The sequence below is a fragment of the Camelus ferus genome, chromosome 17 (assembly GCF_009834535.1).
Source record: "Camelus ferus isolate YT-003-E chromosome 17, BCGSAC_Cfer_1.0, whole genome shotgun sequence".
Taxonomy (NCBI): domain Eukaryota; kingdom Metazoa; phylum Chordata; class Mammalia; order Artiodactyla; family Camelidae; genus Camelus; species Camelus ferus.
In genome coordinates, this window is record NC_045712.1 from 36,011,700 (window position 1) to 36,027,902 (window position 16,203).

The 16,203-nt window shown below is 44.2% G+C and overlaps 1 protein-coding gene across 5 annotated transcripts in view; it reads right to left on the minus strand.

Annotated features, from left to right (window-relative positions):
• The window catches only part of TAMM41 (TAM41 mitochondrial translocator assembly and maintenance homolog), a 219,933-nt gene that overhangs the window by 186,635 nt on the left and 17,095 nt on the right, over window positions 1-16,203 (minus strand). For all 5 annotated transcript variants that reach the window (XM_032458987.1, XM_032458988.1, XM_032458990.1 and 2 more), the window contains exons 5-6: window positions 7,050-7,195; window positions 15-180 (exon numbers count right to left, since the gene is read on the minus strand). In XM_032458987.1, coding sequence (XP_032314878.1) covers window positions 15-180; window positions 7,050-7,195 — 312 coding nt within the window. The remainder of the gene's footprint in view (window positions 1-14; window positions 181-7,049; window positions 7,196-16,203) is intronic.

Here is a 16,203-nt window from a genome sequence, read left to right on the forward strand (position 1 = left end):
ATTCACAAACGTACCTAGCCGCACCACCTCTCCACAGTCGGGGTCGTGAGCAACTTGTAACAGCGTTTCTTCCACGTCTCTGTTTTTCCCAGGAGGGTCCATGATATGATTTATTTGTTGCTGTAGGGTTTTGGGCAATGTCATCAGCTGAGTGAATTGTCCTTCTGGGCTTTTATCTATCTAAGGAAAAAAAAGAAGATGGATGTCTATGGAAAGTACTTTGAATTCTATAAATTCAAAGACCCATGGCTTCTCCTTAAAATCACACAAATATGCATGAACTTACACCCTGGACCAGGCAGCCTGCTAAGGACTTTCTCCTTTCTGAACCTGAATGCGTAAGTGTTCAGGATTCTAAGTTCCTTCAAATAAGCCAATTCTTTTTCTATACTATTCTATTTCTACATAGGAAAAGAATAGAAGTTTATTTCAAGAACCTATTTTTGACTCTCAGTTTTAAAATTTCTATTTGTCTGAAGTCCAGCTGTTGAAGGAAGCAAAGCTTCAGCCAAAATTCACTGACAGCCCCGTGAATCCAGCACTCATTTTAAACACAGGCACAGAGGACCGCAGCCAGGACCACACAGCCAATCAGACAGTGGGATCTAAATTTGGGTCTCCTGTCTTTAGGGCCTGTTATGTACCACACTGTGTTTCATAAACTGTAGGAATAAACTGATAACAGGGACTAATCTTTATTTACTTTTAATCCCCTGGCACATAGTATGTACTCAAAACCCACTGGTTGGATAAGGAGATGAATACACACATCAATAAAACGTAGTTGTCATTATTTCTTAAAAAGCAGTAAGTTACACCAGAGGTTTCTATTTCCAGTGTAATCTAAAGTACATCAAATTTAAAGATAAACACAGAAATAAAGCAGATAGAAAACTATGCATCAGACTTTATCTGGAAGCCTCTGAATGAAGTTAGCCACTGAGCTGAGTCCACACCCACCTTCCCCAACTCCTAGTCTAATATACTTTACTTTCATGAAATCAGATTTTTCCAAAATCATGTAAACAGAACTAGCTGCCAAGATGAAAACCAGTAACACTGCCCTCAGCAGAGCATCTTGGTAAGAACCTGTCTTGTATTCTTTTAACGAATGTTTAGGTTTTAGCTTCAATTAAGAGAACAGTAAGAAAAAAAAATAGATGAATATATTAAATTTTAGACTCAGATTTCCCAGATATGATCAACTTTCTTAGTATTTATAATTCACTCATTCTACCACTTGTTTCTTCATTCAACAAATATTTATTGAGTACATACCAACGTCTGGATTTTCTAGTTTTATCTAAAAAAATCTATGCAAAGAAGAAGAAAATGCTATTATTTAGTGGCTCTAATACGGTGAAGGTTTTTTTTAACCTAAGTATTTCATATTTATCATTAAGATGGTTCAGATCCACAGGATTCAATCTCTACTTAGCTTTTGCTAGATAAATGACAAAAATGTGGATATTTCTGTCAAATATGCTAGAAATGACATTTATAGGCTCATATTTTGGGACCAAGAATTGAGGTTAGTCAAACGGATCTTATATTTCTGTAAAGCTTTACCTATGGAACTTCCAGAAATTTTAGAGATGCCAAAATGGCTTGAGTTACATGAGGAACTAGAAGATAGTATTTGCCACTGCTCTCTCTTGAAGAAAAGAATGCACTGGAGTTTCTGCTTGAAAGCATGTGTTTAGAGACAGAATATTAGGTGGCATGTTCCAATAAATTGCAAAATTCTCATTATCCTTACTCTTTAATTCTCTTTAAAACAAGAAAGTGAAAGCATTCAGTTAAACTATGAGTCAAATTGCAGTTTAAAAGCAGATACGGAAAAGACCGCATGTCGTATGATTCCATTTACAGGAAGTGTCCAGAGCAGGCAAACCCATGCAGGCAGAAAGGAGATTAGTGATGGCCTTGGGGGTGGGGGACGGAGCTACAGGCTGCTAACGGGAATGGGGTTTCTTTTTGAAGTGATGAAAATGTTCTAAATTAGATTGTGGTGATGGTTGCACAACTGCGTGAATATACTAAAAAGTGCTGAATTTTATGGTATGTAAATTATATCTCAGTAAGGCTGATGTTTTAAAAAAGCAGATACAGTCATACGTTAGTGGATGCTGTGTTGCACCAACCAGGACCAAGGGGTACTCATTCTCCCGGCTGCTGGGAAAGGTGGCTGAACCCCTCTCAGAGTCTCTCAGAATCGTCCTCCCTCAGGGGAGTTGCTTGGATCCATTGACTGGAAAATGCAGGGGTAGAAAGGCCCGGCCTCTTTGCCCTGAGTTGGGGCAGCTGGAAAGGGCCACCTAGCTCCACGCTGCCACCATGGAAGCAGATGAAGTCCTTGTTTCAAATCTGCCCAGTCCTGATCCTCTACCACTGGTTCCGGGAGTGATCCGAGAAAGCACCGTCTAAGACGGCACTTGGGAGCCGTCACAGCGTAGAAGGCCAAGGGGGAGCCCTGAAGCTGCCATTCTCACCCCCAGGCCGAAAGAGTAACGGAAAAACCAAACCCCATCCCGGGAGGAGTGGCAGAGATTAATGCCACCTGTAGACCTAAAGGATGCGGGGGTGTGATGTTTAACTTTATGTGTCAACTTGAATGGGCTACAGGGCCCAGATGCTCGGTCAAACTTTAGTCGAGATGTTACTGTAGGCCTGAGTGAGTCTAAGTGAGTAGATTCTGAGTAGAGACTGGAAGACTGAAGACACAGGATAGGGGGAAGAGGCGTGCGGACGGACCCACGAAGCGGGCACAAAGTATGAAGATCACTGTGTTGCATGTTAATGTCCCTCAGGGAGCATCCACCGCAGAGGAAGCAACAACCAAAAGAACAGCTCAGCCAGCTGACTCAGCAGCGTCTGTCACCCCAGTGCTGGCATGGTGGCTTGTGGGAGGTCCAGTGGGGGGCGGGGAGGGGGCTCTGCCGAGGCCGGCATCGTGGGCTTCTACTCACTGACGCCAACTCAGCCACTGCTGCTGCTGAAAAGTCCACCCTGCCAGCAACAGGGGCCAACACTGGGATCCTGGTAACGGGTCCATCTCCCGAGACTAGCCTGCCGGTGGTGGCAAGCCGACCACACTGGACCCCTTCCACTGGGGAATGGGCAGTAATTCATCCTGAGTGGAAGTGACTCATATTTTTGGGCGGCTTGCCTCTCCTGTCCTCAGGACCTGGCCTGTGCCATTGTACAGCTCCGAGAACGTCTGATTCACGACATGTGTGCCGTGCGGTGCGGAGGTGAGCGAGAGGCGCAGGGCAAGGGCGCCACGGTCCACACCGCACACTGCACCGGAGCTGCCAGCCAGCAAGAGCAGCGGTTCTAAGTGGGGACACCAAAGAATTATCCAGCCTAAACTGTGAACAGCGTCACTGCTGAAAACCCAGTGGAACAGCAATAATGAACAGTGGAGGCACCAGCTTGGAGGTGACACCCTGGGGCAGTGGGTGCAGTCCACGCCGTCAGTGTGTGACCGGCGGGTGCACCGTAGTGTGTTCCCCACTGGCAGAAGACATGGGTCTGGGACCCAGGGCTGGAAGAAGCAGCCTTGTCACACCATTCCCAGGGACCCACCTGGGAAACCTGTGCTTCCCGGCTCCACAACCACAGGACCGTGAATCTAGGGGTCCCAGTTCCCAGAGAAGGACTGCTTCTCCCAGAGGACACAGGAAGCATCCCACTAAACAGAAAGCTGGAAGTGCCACCCGGTCACTTTAGAACCCCATGACAGAAGCCAGCAGACACACTGGCTGGAATAAGGGCGTCAGGATACACATCTCTTCGTGCCTCTTGCCCGACTGTGGCGGAGAGCGGAAAGTACCATAGCCGCAGCCTGCGGCGGGCGTGCTGACCAGGCCTCAGGCTCCTCAGGGCTGAGGTCTGGGCCGCCTCCTCTAGACCAGCAAAGCGCTACAAGGGGTGAGGGGAGTTCGGAATGGGCAGGAGAGGAGGGAGAGGACGGGGGTCAGTTGCAGCCTTAAGACCAGCTGTAGCTCTGGGAACTGAAGCTCAGCCCACTAATCTCATCCTTACGTCTCCCCAGGATGAGAAACCAGTCAGAACCCAGATCCTGCAGCCTTTCAGAGGCTACACTGCGGGGTCTGGAAGTTTATCTTCAAGGTTAAAGGGAATTCCCAGCCCTTTTCCCTTGCTCAGCTTCTCAAAGTTGGCAGCTGGGCAGGTGATCCCTCCCCATCCTCTGACCAGAGAGTAGACGACGTCTCTCTGGAGAAATCCTACAGATACTGAAATGTGGGGTCCTTCCACAAAACAGCCAGGTCCTTGTCCCATTCCTACAGTGAAGCCCACCAGGTGACAAGCTCTTTCTGTCACAAAGAACTTCCAGTCTGCATTTTTTAAAGTGCCTCGCTCTTTAAAAACAGGCTACAAAGGACATACAAACATTTGAGGAAGGCTTCTAACACAACAAAGGAGAATGAATCAACAGAAAAAAGGAACTAAGAAACAGAGACAATGTAGAGAGCAAGAAAAAACTTCAAAAATTATAATAAAGATCATTAAAGAGATGAAGAAAGATAATGCATTCATAGAATAAGAATAGGACGCTATAACAAAGAACAGTCAGGGGAAATAAAAAATTCAATGGAGTGTTAGAAGATCAATTCAAAAAATTCTTCTGGAAAGCAGAACAAAAAAACCAAAAACAGGAAAGAGAAAAAAAAAATCAAACCAGGAGGTCCAACAACCATCTAAAAGGAATTCCAGAAAGAACTAAGAAAACGAGTATGAAGAAAATATTACAGTAAAGATAAAATTAAATTTCCTAGAATTAAAGCTTGTGAATTTCCAAAACAGGTTCACAAAGTGCCAGAATAATACATGAAAAACATACACAAAGACAAAGGCAAAGCACCAGGAAATTTAAGGACATCAGAAAAAAGGAAAAGATCCTAAATGCTGCCAGAGAGATACAAGGTTCACACTCAAGGGACAGGGAATGTGAACGTTGTTGGACTTTTTAATGCAACACCACAAACTAGAAGAAATCAAGCTATGACTTAAAAAAGTCTGAGGAGACATTATTTCCAACCTAGAATTTGGTATTTAGCCCAAACTATCAATCTAGGTGAGGGCAGAATTTTCAGATGTACATGGTCTCAAAAAATTTATCTCCCTCAATCTGTTAGGAAGTACTGAAGGGTATACGTTGTCAAAATTAAAGTGTAAACCATGGAAGAAGAAAAGAGCCAGAAAACCAAAATCTAGCGAAGGAGAGAGGAAGAAATCCTCAGGTGATAATGTAAGAAAGTTCCCGAAGAAGAGTTGTGCAGCGAGCGTGGAAAGCAACCAGTCCGGGAAGGAACAGGGGACACAGGGCTGTGGGAAGAATGTCCCCAAGAAAAGCAAAAAACAGAGAAAACACCTGATGCGTGTGGCTACAACAGGAGAAGTCTTACGGATTTGTAAGACGGTCTGAGGATCAAACAGTTACAGGTAAACAGACACTAAGCAAGTGGAAAAAATGATACGATTAATACCAAGAAAAACAAAGGTGTACAGAAAAGGAAATTTCACAGTAGTGTATCTCACAACAAAGAAAAAGAAGGTTGTCATAATAAAGTAAATACTGCATACGAACCTAACCAAAAATTATGAAATTAACTATATGCAGAGCATGAGAGGGCAAGGTGGGGGGGGGAGAGAGAGAGTGTGTGTGTGTGTGTGTGTGTGTGTGTGTGTGTGTGTGTGTGTCTGTGTCGTCTGTGTGGGTCTGCGTGGGTCTGTGTGGGTCTGTGGATGCTGATGGGAGTGCAAAAGAGTAAAAACGTCCTCTTCTTCCATAGAAAGATAACAAAAATAAAGCACAAAACTGAAAAAAGTCCAGAAATAACAGTCAGATCATATTATTTAGAAATATAGAAGTAGACAGACATCAGAAGAACCAGTGACCGAGATGAAAGCAGGTGCCTCCGGGTCACTGCACTAACGGAGGAAGAGGGAACCGCTGCTCTGTTACAACCTTGGGGCACTATTTGGCTTTTAAAGAATGAGCATGCATTGCAATGAGGAAAGTAAAAATTAAAAACAAAAACCCTCATGGCAAACTCCATTAACCCGAGTGGTGGGTAGTCTAGGCATTTACGTTATTCTCCAATCTTACGCTTAAAATAATTCCTAAGTTCCCTTTCAGTTCTAGAAATTCCATTAATTTGTTAGTCAACATAATATTAACTGCCCCTATTATGTGGGAGAAGAAGGGCACTAAAAAAGTAACATAGTGCTCTTTATCTTAAAGATCAAAAACACTGCGGTTCTATAGTTTAAAAAAAATCTTAAATCCAAATTACTTTTCTCAAAGGAAAGGTTCTTTGAGTTTTCTTTTAAATGAAGCTACTGGGGATTGAACCCAGGACCTCGCGCATGAAAAGTATGTGCTCTACCACTGAGCTATACCCAACCCTCAAAGGTTCTTTGATTTTTATTTTCAAAAAACTTAATTTTTTTTTGAAAATGCCTTGAAAGAAAGCTGTTTGATATATCAGAAGAAAAGTTCTAAGACATGCTACGTACAAGTGGGGAAAAAGCTACAGAATAACACATATGAATACATTTATGTGAAATGAAACCAAAAAAAAAAAAAGACCAAACCACTTCATGCACGTGTATATGTACAAATATATACAAAAGTGCACGTAACAGGATCAGGAGGAATACACACCAAACTGTCAATAAGGTTACCCCTCAGGCTTGGGGATGGGAGGAGGTAATGTGAGAGTTTATTTTCGCTTGTTTTTGATTGACAATTAATACACACAGTAAAACTTTCAAATGGCAGAAAAGATACACACCGTGAAGACAAGCCCCGCTGAACCCCACATCAGGACCCCTCCTCCGAAGGCAGCCTCTTAGCACTAGTCACTTGTGTTGCCTTCTAGCCTTATTCCAGATGTAGAGAAGAGCGTGTTTACACACAAAACTCACTTTTTAAAAGATATACTGCTCGCCCCTACATTTCCCCTTAAAACAGCTGGTGCCTTAGAAGTAATCCACATGGTTTCCCCCGGACAGCTTACCTCCAGGCTGCCTTGCTGGATTTTATACACCACTTGGGGGTTCTCCTGCAGAATGCTGCCATACAGCTCACGGAAGTGGGCTATGTTGGGCTTCACAATATTCAACACTTTTGCCTTATCCTCTCCAACCACCATCCGAAAGTCACCTGGTCAAAACAGAAAAACAAATTTCCCACTGAGAATCCACATTCTGACCTGTGAACAGATACCGCACTGTTTCAACTGGCAGGATCTCTTACTCAAAACACCTGCTTTTCCTCCTCAAAACCATGAACACAGTACCCCAGGAATGTAGGTACTCCGGGGGGAAAAAGAACCTCTCAAATCACAAAGCCCTTCAGCCAGTTAAATCGCAGTTACAGTGACCTAAGGACAAAAGGTAGTCACCACTGAGAAGCTAACATGTGTTTGTTTCCCCATCGCAGGAGCTTCTGTATTTATTGTTTCATCTTGTAAATAAAACTCTGCCTGGACCAATCCCAGAGACAGGAGAGGTGTGCACCGCATTAGACGCGTGCCTGGTACCGGTATGTGGCTTGGCCCTGCTCGCTGCATTTGCACGAGGGCTTCTGAGGTGCTTTATGAGTATAAACGACCTTATCATATTTGACAAGGACAAGAGCAGTGAATGGTAGAAGTTCTGGTAAGAAGAGGTTTACATTTAGGATAAACTTGTAAACAGATACAATTTTAAAAATTGCAAGTGGTGAACTTGCTGCTCTTCTAGAAAAGCACACGGCAGTGGGGACTCCTCCTGGAGACACAGATGCTGATGGCAGCCGTCTGGGGACTCATCCTACCACGAAGATGCTGATGCTGGCAAGTGCCATCCTGGAATCCTCCCTCAAGCCTATTAGCGCCAGGCCTGCTCACTCGAGGGCCAGAACCAGCCCAGCCCCAGGCCCTGCAGCCAGCCACACCGGGACCAGCCCCAGCCACCAGCAGGCCAGCAGCCGCCACACAGGGCAGGGCCTGGCAGCTTCCTGCCCACAATAGTCAGCCCACCACAACAGAAGGGCCATGTAGCCCATACAGGGGGCACCCCTAGAGCATGTAGGTCTGGTGACCAGAAGGGAGAGTGCTGCTGGGCCCCAGAGGACATCTCCTATAGAAGGCCACTCCTCCAAGATCAGGAAACAGCCAGTATCACCTATATTGAACCAAATAAGCACCTAGCATCACCCTGATACCAAAAACAGAGAAAGACACTACAAGAAAAGAAAGGAAAAATACAGGCCAATATCACTGATGAACACAGATGCAAAAATCCTCAATAAAATATCTGCAAATTGAATTTAACAATATATTAAAAGGATCACACCCTGTGGTCAAGTAGGATTTACCCTAGGGATGGTTCAATACCTGTAAATCAATCAATGTGCTGTACCAGACTAACAAACTGAAGAATAAAAATCATACGGTCATCTCAAAAGATAGAGAAAAAGCATTTGACAAAATAAAACATCTGTTTATGATAAAAACTCTCAACAAAGTAAGGATACAGAGAATATACCTCAACATAATAAAGACCATATATGACAAACACACAGCCAACGTCGTACTCGATGGTGAAAAGCTAAAAGCATTTCCTCTAAGATCAGGAACAAGACGAGGATGCCCAAATTTGCCACTTTAATTCAACACGGCATTGCAAGTTCTAGTCACAGCAATCAGACAAGAAACAGAGATAAAAGGAACCCAAATTGGAAAAGAAGTAGAACTGTCACTGTTTGCGGGTGACGTGATACTACACGTAGAAAATCCTGAAGATGCCACCAAAAAAACCTACCAGAATAAATGAATTAAGTTGTAGGATACAAAATTAATATACAGAAATCTGTTGCATTTCTATACACTAAGAGTGAAATATCAGGAGAAATTAAGAAAACAATCCCATTTACACTTACATCAAAAAGAATAAAATACCTAGGAATAAATCTAACCAAGGAGGTAAAGGACTTACACTCAGAAAACTATCAGACATTGATGAAAGAAATAGAAGACCACACAAACAAATGGAAAGATGTACCATGCCCATGGACTGGAAGAATTAATATTGTTAAAATGACCACACTATCCGGGGCAACATACAGATTCAGTGCAACCCCTATCAAAATAGCAATGGCATTTTCCACAGAACTAGAATGAATAATTAATTCTAAATGGTGATCATTTTGTAATGTATAAAAATACAAACTCACGATGATGTACATCTGAAACGAATATTGTAAGTCCATTATATTTCAAGTTTTTTTTTTAAAAAAGGAGCATCAAAAGGCTGCCTCTATAAGATGCCAAAGCATCTGGAAAAAAGTATAAAATTTAGTTAATAAAAAAAAAAAAGACTAGGCTCAGTTTAAAGTTAAAAATTTTTTTAAAAATTGGGGGAGGATACAGCTCAGTGGTAGAGCTCATGCTTAGCATGCACAAGGTCCTGGGTTCAATCTCCAGTACCTCCATTTAAAAAAAAAAGAACTTGAAGTTTAAAAAAATTTCAAGTGATGAGAAATGAGGAACTTTACATTTGCCTGTGGAATAAACTGAGCTGCAAAATAATTCCAAAGGACAAAGAGTAACTTTGGAAACAAACTTCAAAGTGCCCAGTCCCGCCTGCACCATCAGTGGTCATCAGCAAGATATGAGGGAAAAAGAGGGGTGAAATGGGAAAACCTGAGGGAAAGCCTATTGGGCTAATATTAATTCAGAAGAGGCTGGAAACATGTGGGGACCTCCCAGGGGAAGCCTGGAGAAAGCAGTGGCTGAAACCTGTGTGGGGCAGATAGAAAGACTTTGGAGAGAGCAGGGAGACAGGAGGAGGCAGATGCCCCTGCTGCCGAGGAATCCGCCGGGACGAGGGTGACAATGTAACTTATCATGGGGAGCAGGTCACCTCTTGGGGTGGAGGGGCCGCTACGAGCAATCACATCAGGGCAAGCGGAAACTGGGCAAAGCGGGACATGTGGTTACCCTTGCTGATTCTCATCTCTGGAGCAGGGACAGGATCATCAAACTATGACCTGCACAACGGATTTTCCTAGAGCAAACTGTTGGCTTGTTTTGGAAAAATAAAAAGATACCCAGTGGTATGTACTTCAGTAAGGAATAAAATACACCAGGCTTTTAAGCTTCAAAGGACCAACTTATGCATTCGGTGGAAAGCATCCGGGGACTACGAGCTTTGGAAAAAGACTTACAAACAGCCTCTGGAACCTGACTTTTGTGGGACGAGGTCAGGACAGGTTAGGGCAGGAGCTGACGTGAGTCCTGTCGTAACAAGCTGCTCAAATATGGGTGACAACGTGTCTTCACTATTATTTTAGCGGGAAAGAGAGTTACATAAACCCTGCAATGACTGCTCGTGAGGACGTAGGGAAATTGGTTCTATCACACATTTTTGATTCCATAAACTGCAAAACTCCTTCTGGAAGCTGCGAATGAAGAAACCCCATCTCTGGAGAGCAGACCAACGATCCCACACAGAGGTGAAGGTAAAGATTGCTGAGCATCTGGTAAGTGCCAGGCCCTGCTCCAGGCGCTTTGTCAGACCACCTCGCTGAGGCCACACAGCTGGCCTCTCCGATAGGTACCACCCTATCCCCATTTCACACAAAGTCAACAAAGACACCCAGATGACGTAACTGCCCGAGGTCTCCCAGGAAGCAAATGAATACACCACACATACAACTGTTCACTGAAGCACCGTCTGTAACACTGAAGCCCCAGCAGCCACCCAAACATGCAGTGGCAGGGGGATGGGTAAACCACGACGGCGCACCCACGCCCTGCCTTGGAGCAGTGCACAACCACTAAGTTACAGGAGCCACACACAGCAAGATGGACGAGGACCATGGAATAATGCGCAGTTAAGAAACCAGGATGCAAAAGTACAAGGAAGCAACTTTGTTAAACAAAGCAAAACAAAACAAAACAGGGAAAACAAGACAAAAGGTCTATTTAACACGTTGATGGCCAAGTCACCCAAATCTGGGTGACAGCTGTGCTTCCTCAGGGGCACCCGATCCACAGTGGGCGAGCAACGTATTAAAGACGGCTATTTTTGCTCTAATAAGATACATATTTACTGTGGGCTTTTAAATGGTGTGTTTCACACCTGCTATCGCCTTTAGTGCTGGCAATGCCCCATCAGAGAAGGTGCTGACTATTCTCGGTTTCACTGACGACGAGATGGCGGTGCAGAGAGCTTGCCCAAGGCCCAGCCACCTCTCAGGAGCAGGGCGGTGACATCTTAGGGACTAGTTTTACTTCACTTTGTCACTCTCCCCCATTTCCCTCACTTCGGCAATGCTGGCAAATTATTTCTAGCATTTTAAAATAAAATCACAGATGCACAGATATGCTGTCTTGGCAAATGTGAGTGGAGACGCAGGGGGTTAGCTTTCGGTTGTGTAAAGCCTTACCCTTTTATTCAGAGCCTGTAAGTGTTTTTACCATAAATCTCTGAAGGGATGACATGCCGTCAAACCCTGAATCTAACATGGCTGGCTCTGAAGTGAAAGATCGGCTTGTGTCACCGTTACAGAGTTCTAAATATTTGTATCATTTCTTCTCTTTCTGTACATTCAACAAACAAAAAGTTCTTATATTTTGGAAAGTAACTTTCTGAGAGAGGGACTGTATTTTACCAAAGTGTAAAAGCAAACAAATCCAAACCCTCCTCCAAAGAACAACTGTGTGCTGTGATGAAAGGGCCTGGAAAGCAGGGACTTTCTGAGGACAAGGACTGGGGCTCACCCATCCCTGTATCCCCAGGTCCTTGTGCACTACTGGGAACGCGGAAGGCACATCAGTAAATGTCTGCTGAACTGAATTTCTGCAACTGCTGTGCAGCAGAACCAGCTCAGCCATGGGGAGCGGCAAGCAAATGGGCTTATTACCCGCTGCTTCAAAACAAAATGAATAAAATCGTGGGCACAGCATGAACCAGCATTTGATCATAAGAATCAGTTTTTCTTCCTTCAGAGATATGCTTGCAACAAAACACAGGCACTGAGAAAAACTGACTGCTGACTTTTACTGTCCGCCTCTACTGGTGGGTTTAACTCTTAACTGCTCAAGCCAGAGAACTGCCAGTCTTATCCAACGGGTAACAACAGGGTCATTTCTCCTTGATGTGAAATAAGACAAACTTGGAGGCTTGTAACTCCTCTGCAGCTGGCCTGCTCAATGGTTCCAGCATGTGCCCCGGGGTCAGGGACCTCATTACCAACTAGGAATGTGAGCAGAAAGGCCCTGGGGGCTGGAGTTGAGCTACTGGCCCTTTCTGAATCAGCTTCCCTCTCTGTCAAATGGCTGTAACAGTCATACTCACCTCACAAAGCTGCTTTGGGGTTTAAATGATTGAGGTGTAAGGAATGCTCTGTCAGCAGTAAAGCAGCTATTACTGGTGTTACGATGTGTCTGTGGGGCTGGCAAAGGAGAGAGGGCACAGGAAGTCCTCACTCTTTGAAGACAATGGCTGGCTGACGTTCCCCTCTTAAACCAACTGCCACACCTCTGCTGTCACCTCAGTTCAATAAATATCTGGGTGGCTACTAAGTTCCAGGAGCTGTGCTGGACTCTGGAGACACAAAGATGTAGGCTCTGCCTCTGGCGGCAAGTGGCATGAAAATGGAGCATCTCAGTGCAGGTTATGGCGTGGGACTTCCAGCATGGAAGTGTCCCAGAACAGGAGTCCAAGCGGAAGTTGATACAGCAAATAACAGCCACTTTAAAAAGTTCTTTTTAGATATAATTCACATACCATATAATTCATCTATGTGAAGTATATAATTCCATGGGTTTTTTTTGCTATGTTTACAGAGCTATGCAACCATCTACTTTCTGACCATCTCCCATCTAACATTCCACCATCAACCCCTACCAGGCCAGCCTCCCTAACAGAAACCCTGTGCCCAGCAATCACTCTCCATCCCCTCCAACCTCCCACCCCCAGCTTCAGGCAAGGACTAATCTCCTTTCTATCCCTCGGATGTGCCTATTCTGGACATTTTATATAAGTGGAGTTGTACAATATATGGTCTCCTGTGACTTAGCATAATTTTTCAAAGTTCCTCGTGTTGTAGCACGTATCAGTACTTAGTCCCATTAATGGCTAAATAATATTCCACTGTATGGATCTACCACATTTTATTTATCCACCTCTCAGTTGATGGGCCTCTGGGCTGTTTCTACTTTTTGGCCATTTATTATGAATAATGCTGCTATGAACATTTGTGTATGAGTTTTGAGTGGACATATGTTCTCACAAGATAGTTATCTGGGTGTAAAACTGCTGGGCCATCTATTAACTCTATGTTTAGTATTTCGAGAAACTGCCAAACTGTTTTTCCGAAGTGGCTGCACCGTTTCCCATTCCTAGCAGCGACGCGTGAGCCTTTCACTTTCCCCACAGCCTCGTCAACACTTGTTCTCACCTGTCACTGTGATTGCGGCCATTGTAGCGGGTGTGAAATGGTGTCTCTGTGGTTTTGACCGGCATTTCTCTAATAGCTAACGATGGTGGGCATCTTTTCATGTGTTTATTTGCTATTTGCATACGGTTTGAAAAAAATGTCTACTCAAATCCTTTGCTCACTTCTATATTGTTATTTGTCTTTTACTTGCATTCTAAGAATTCTTTATCTTTTCCATGATGTGTAAAATTTCTTTTTATACTGTTTTGTAGGGTGCCTTTTCACTTTTTTGATGGTTTTGTTTGCAGCAGAGAACTTTAATTTTCATATAGTCCCATTAATCTTTTTCTGCCCGTGTGTATCTGTATCTTTTGGTGTATATCTAAGAAACTACTGCATAATCCAAAGTCACTCTTCTCAGAGTTTTGTGGTTTGCACTCTTACACTTAGCTCCTGCATGCTACATCTTACATCTCCGTGATCTACTCTGAGTTAATTTTTTGTATGTCAGGGGTCTGACTTCATTCTTTTGCAGGTGGACAAAATAATTCTTATTTTAACAAAGATGACTAAGGCAGTATTTCTAGGAGGCAGTCTAACACACCATTCAAAATACATCCTCAAAAATATCTCTGCGGCAGCAGAAAATACACCACCACTGCAGAAAATATACCACCACTGCACTAACTCACATGTGAGAGAGAACGAGGTAAGATTAGAATGCTGCTGTACTTGGTGATGTAAGTTTGAATCACTTTTTCTGTTCCAAACTTTAGAGGACACGAAGTGGACAGGTGAAGGGAGGGTTGGGGAGGAGTCAGTTTTACGATATTGGCCCCAGAGGGAACCGACATTATAACCATCCATGCATTTACTCGTCAGGTATTTACTGAGCACCTGGTACGTGTCAGGCAGTGCTGTAAGCACTGGAGCAGAGTGAGCAAAACAAGACAAAAATTTCTCCCCTCTGCATTCCAGCAGTAGAACAAAGGCCCAAGACAAGAAGCTCCCCCCAAACAGTATCTTAGACGGGGGACAGTGCTGTGACAAAAACACAAGCAGAGAAAGGTGACAGGGGATGGGGAGTGAGACCCAAGGGTCCCAGGTGTGAACCAGGAATGATACAAGCCTCAACAGACCCTTGGTAGAACAGTGAAGGGTTAGGAGCGTGGGTTTTAGAACCAGATCACCTGTGTTCAAATCCAAGCTCAGGACTTACAAGCTACATGACCCAGGACAAGCCACTTAACTTCTCTGGGCTTCGATGTAAAATGGCAGCAATAATAGTAGCCAGTTTACAGGTTTCCAGAGTTGAATGCGTTACTACACGCAGAGCACTTAGAACAATTCCTGACGCACAGCAGGGAATCCATAAATGTTAGAGGTACTGGTGACTGATACCCCTTCAGGAGCGTTGCACACCCAGAAATTAGCAAGTGACTGAGTAAAACCAGTTCCAACCAAGGTTTCGGCAAATGCTCCAGCTTGCCAAGCAGACAGAAACATGCTTCCAAAGTACTGGAAGACTCAATCCCCAACATGCACGTCGCCCAGCGACACTGCTTCGAGGTTACCGATGGTGTGACTGCCATGGAATCAATCTTAGTAATTCTCCCCCCAGAGAAAAAGTTTCTTTACTGGCTTTTACCAAGGTCCAGAAGTGGAGATGTTTACTGACACTTTAGAGTTCGGGCTCCCATTTCTAATTTTTTTCTCCAAGAATCACTCAACTGGCCACTTCCTCGCTGCTGTGTCCCATTTCTAGAAGTAGCTGGGCCTGGGCTCCGACAACCTGGTGTTGAAAGAAACCCGTTCTCTCTTTTGCACAGGGGTGCTTGCTTGAAGGTGCTCCTCACTCCTTAAGGACTGGACAGGGCCCAGCGAATCCACCTGCTTTCAGTAGGCTGCTAGCTTCAGCAGCATTATTTGTCAATATGTGACAAGTTCTGTGACGATTATAGCTGACAGCATGATTCCACTTTGGAGAATGTGTTCAAGGAAGTCAGTGTCCCCCGTGGCCCCCCTCCTACCAAAGAAATCTGTCCAAAGTGACTCGCAGCAGTGTCATCAATAAAATCATGATAAACAGAGGCAAACGGAGTGTCCGTCAGTCACCGAATGAGCAAGGAACAGTGTCTCAGCCTGAGGAAACCTCTGTAGCCAACAATACGCAGCAATCATTATAAATCATAAAGGCAGTCATTTTCTGAGCACCAGTCAGCAATGAGGTATGATGCTGGGGGCGTTCGTAAATATTATTTCATTGTAAACCTTTTTTTAGGGGGAGGAGATCATTTATTTATTTATTTATTTGATTGATTTATTTTTAGTGGCGGAACTGGGGACGGAACCCAGGCCCTCGTGCACGCTAAGCATGAGCTCTACCACTTGAGCTATACCCTCCCTCCTTCACTGAAAACCTTTTTATGAGACACTTACTTCCATTTTACAAGTAAGAAAACTGGGGTTCAGAAAGGTTCCTCCTGTTCAAACGCAGGTCCGACTGCGGTCCTTCCCTTCCATCGTATCAGGCGGCTGTGTTAATCCAGGCAAACACGTACCTAGGCTAACGAGGGCTGATGCGTACTGAGTGTGCGCTGTGCACCAGGCACTGTGCTAAGCACTTTATGTGTATGATTTAACTTAATCCGTGTAAAAATCCTCTTTAGAGATAAAGGAACTCAATCACAGAGATGAGAAACTTGCTCAGAAACAAAACAACTGAGATGTGAACCCCAGAA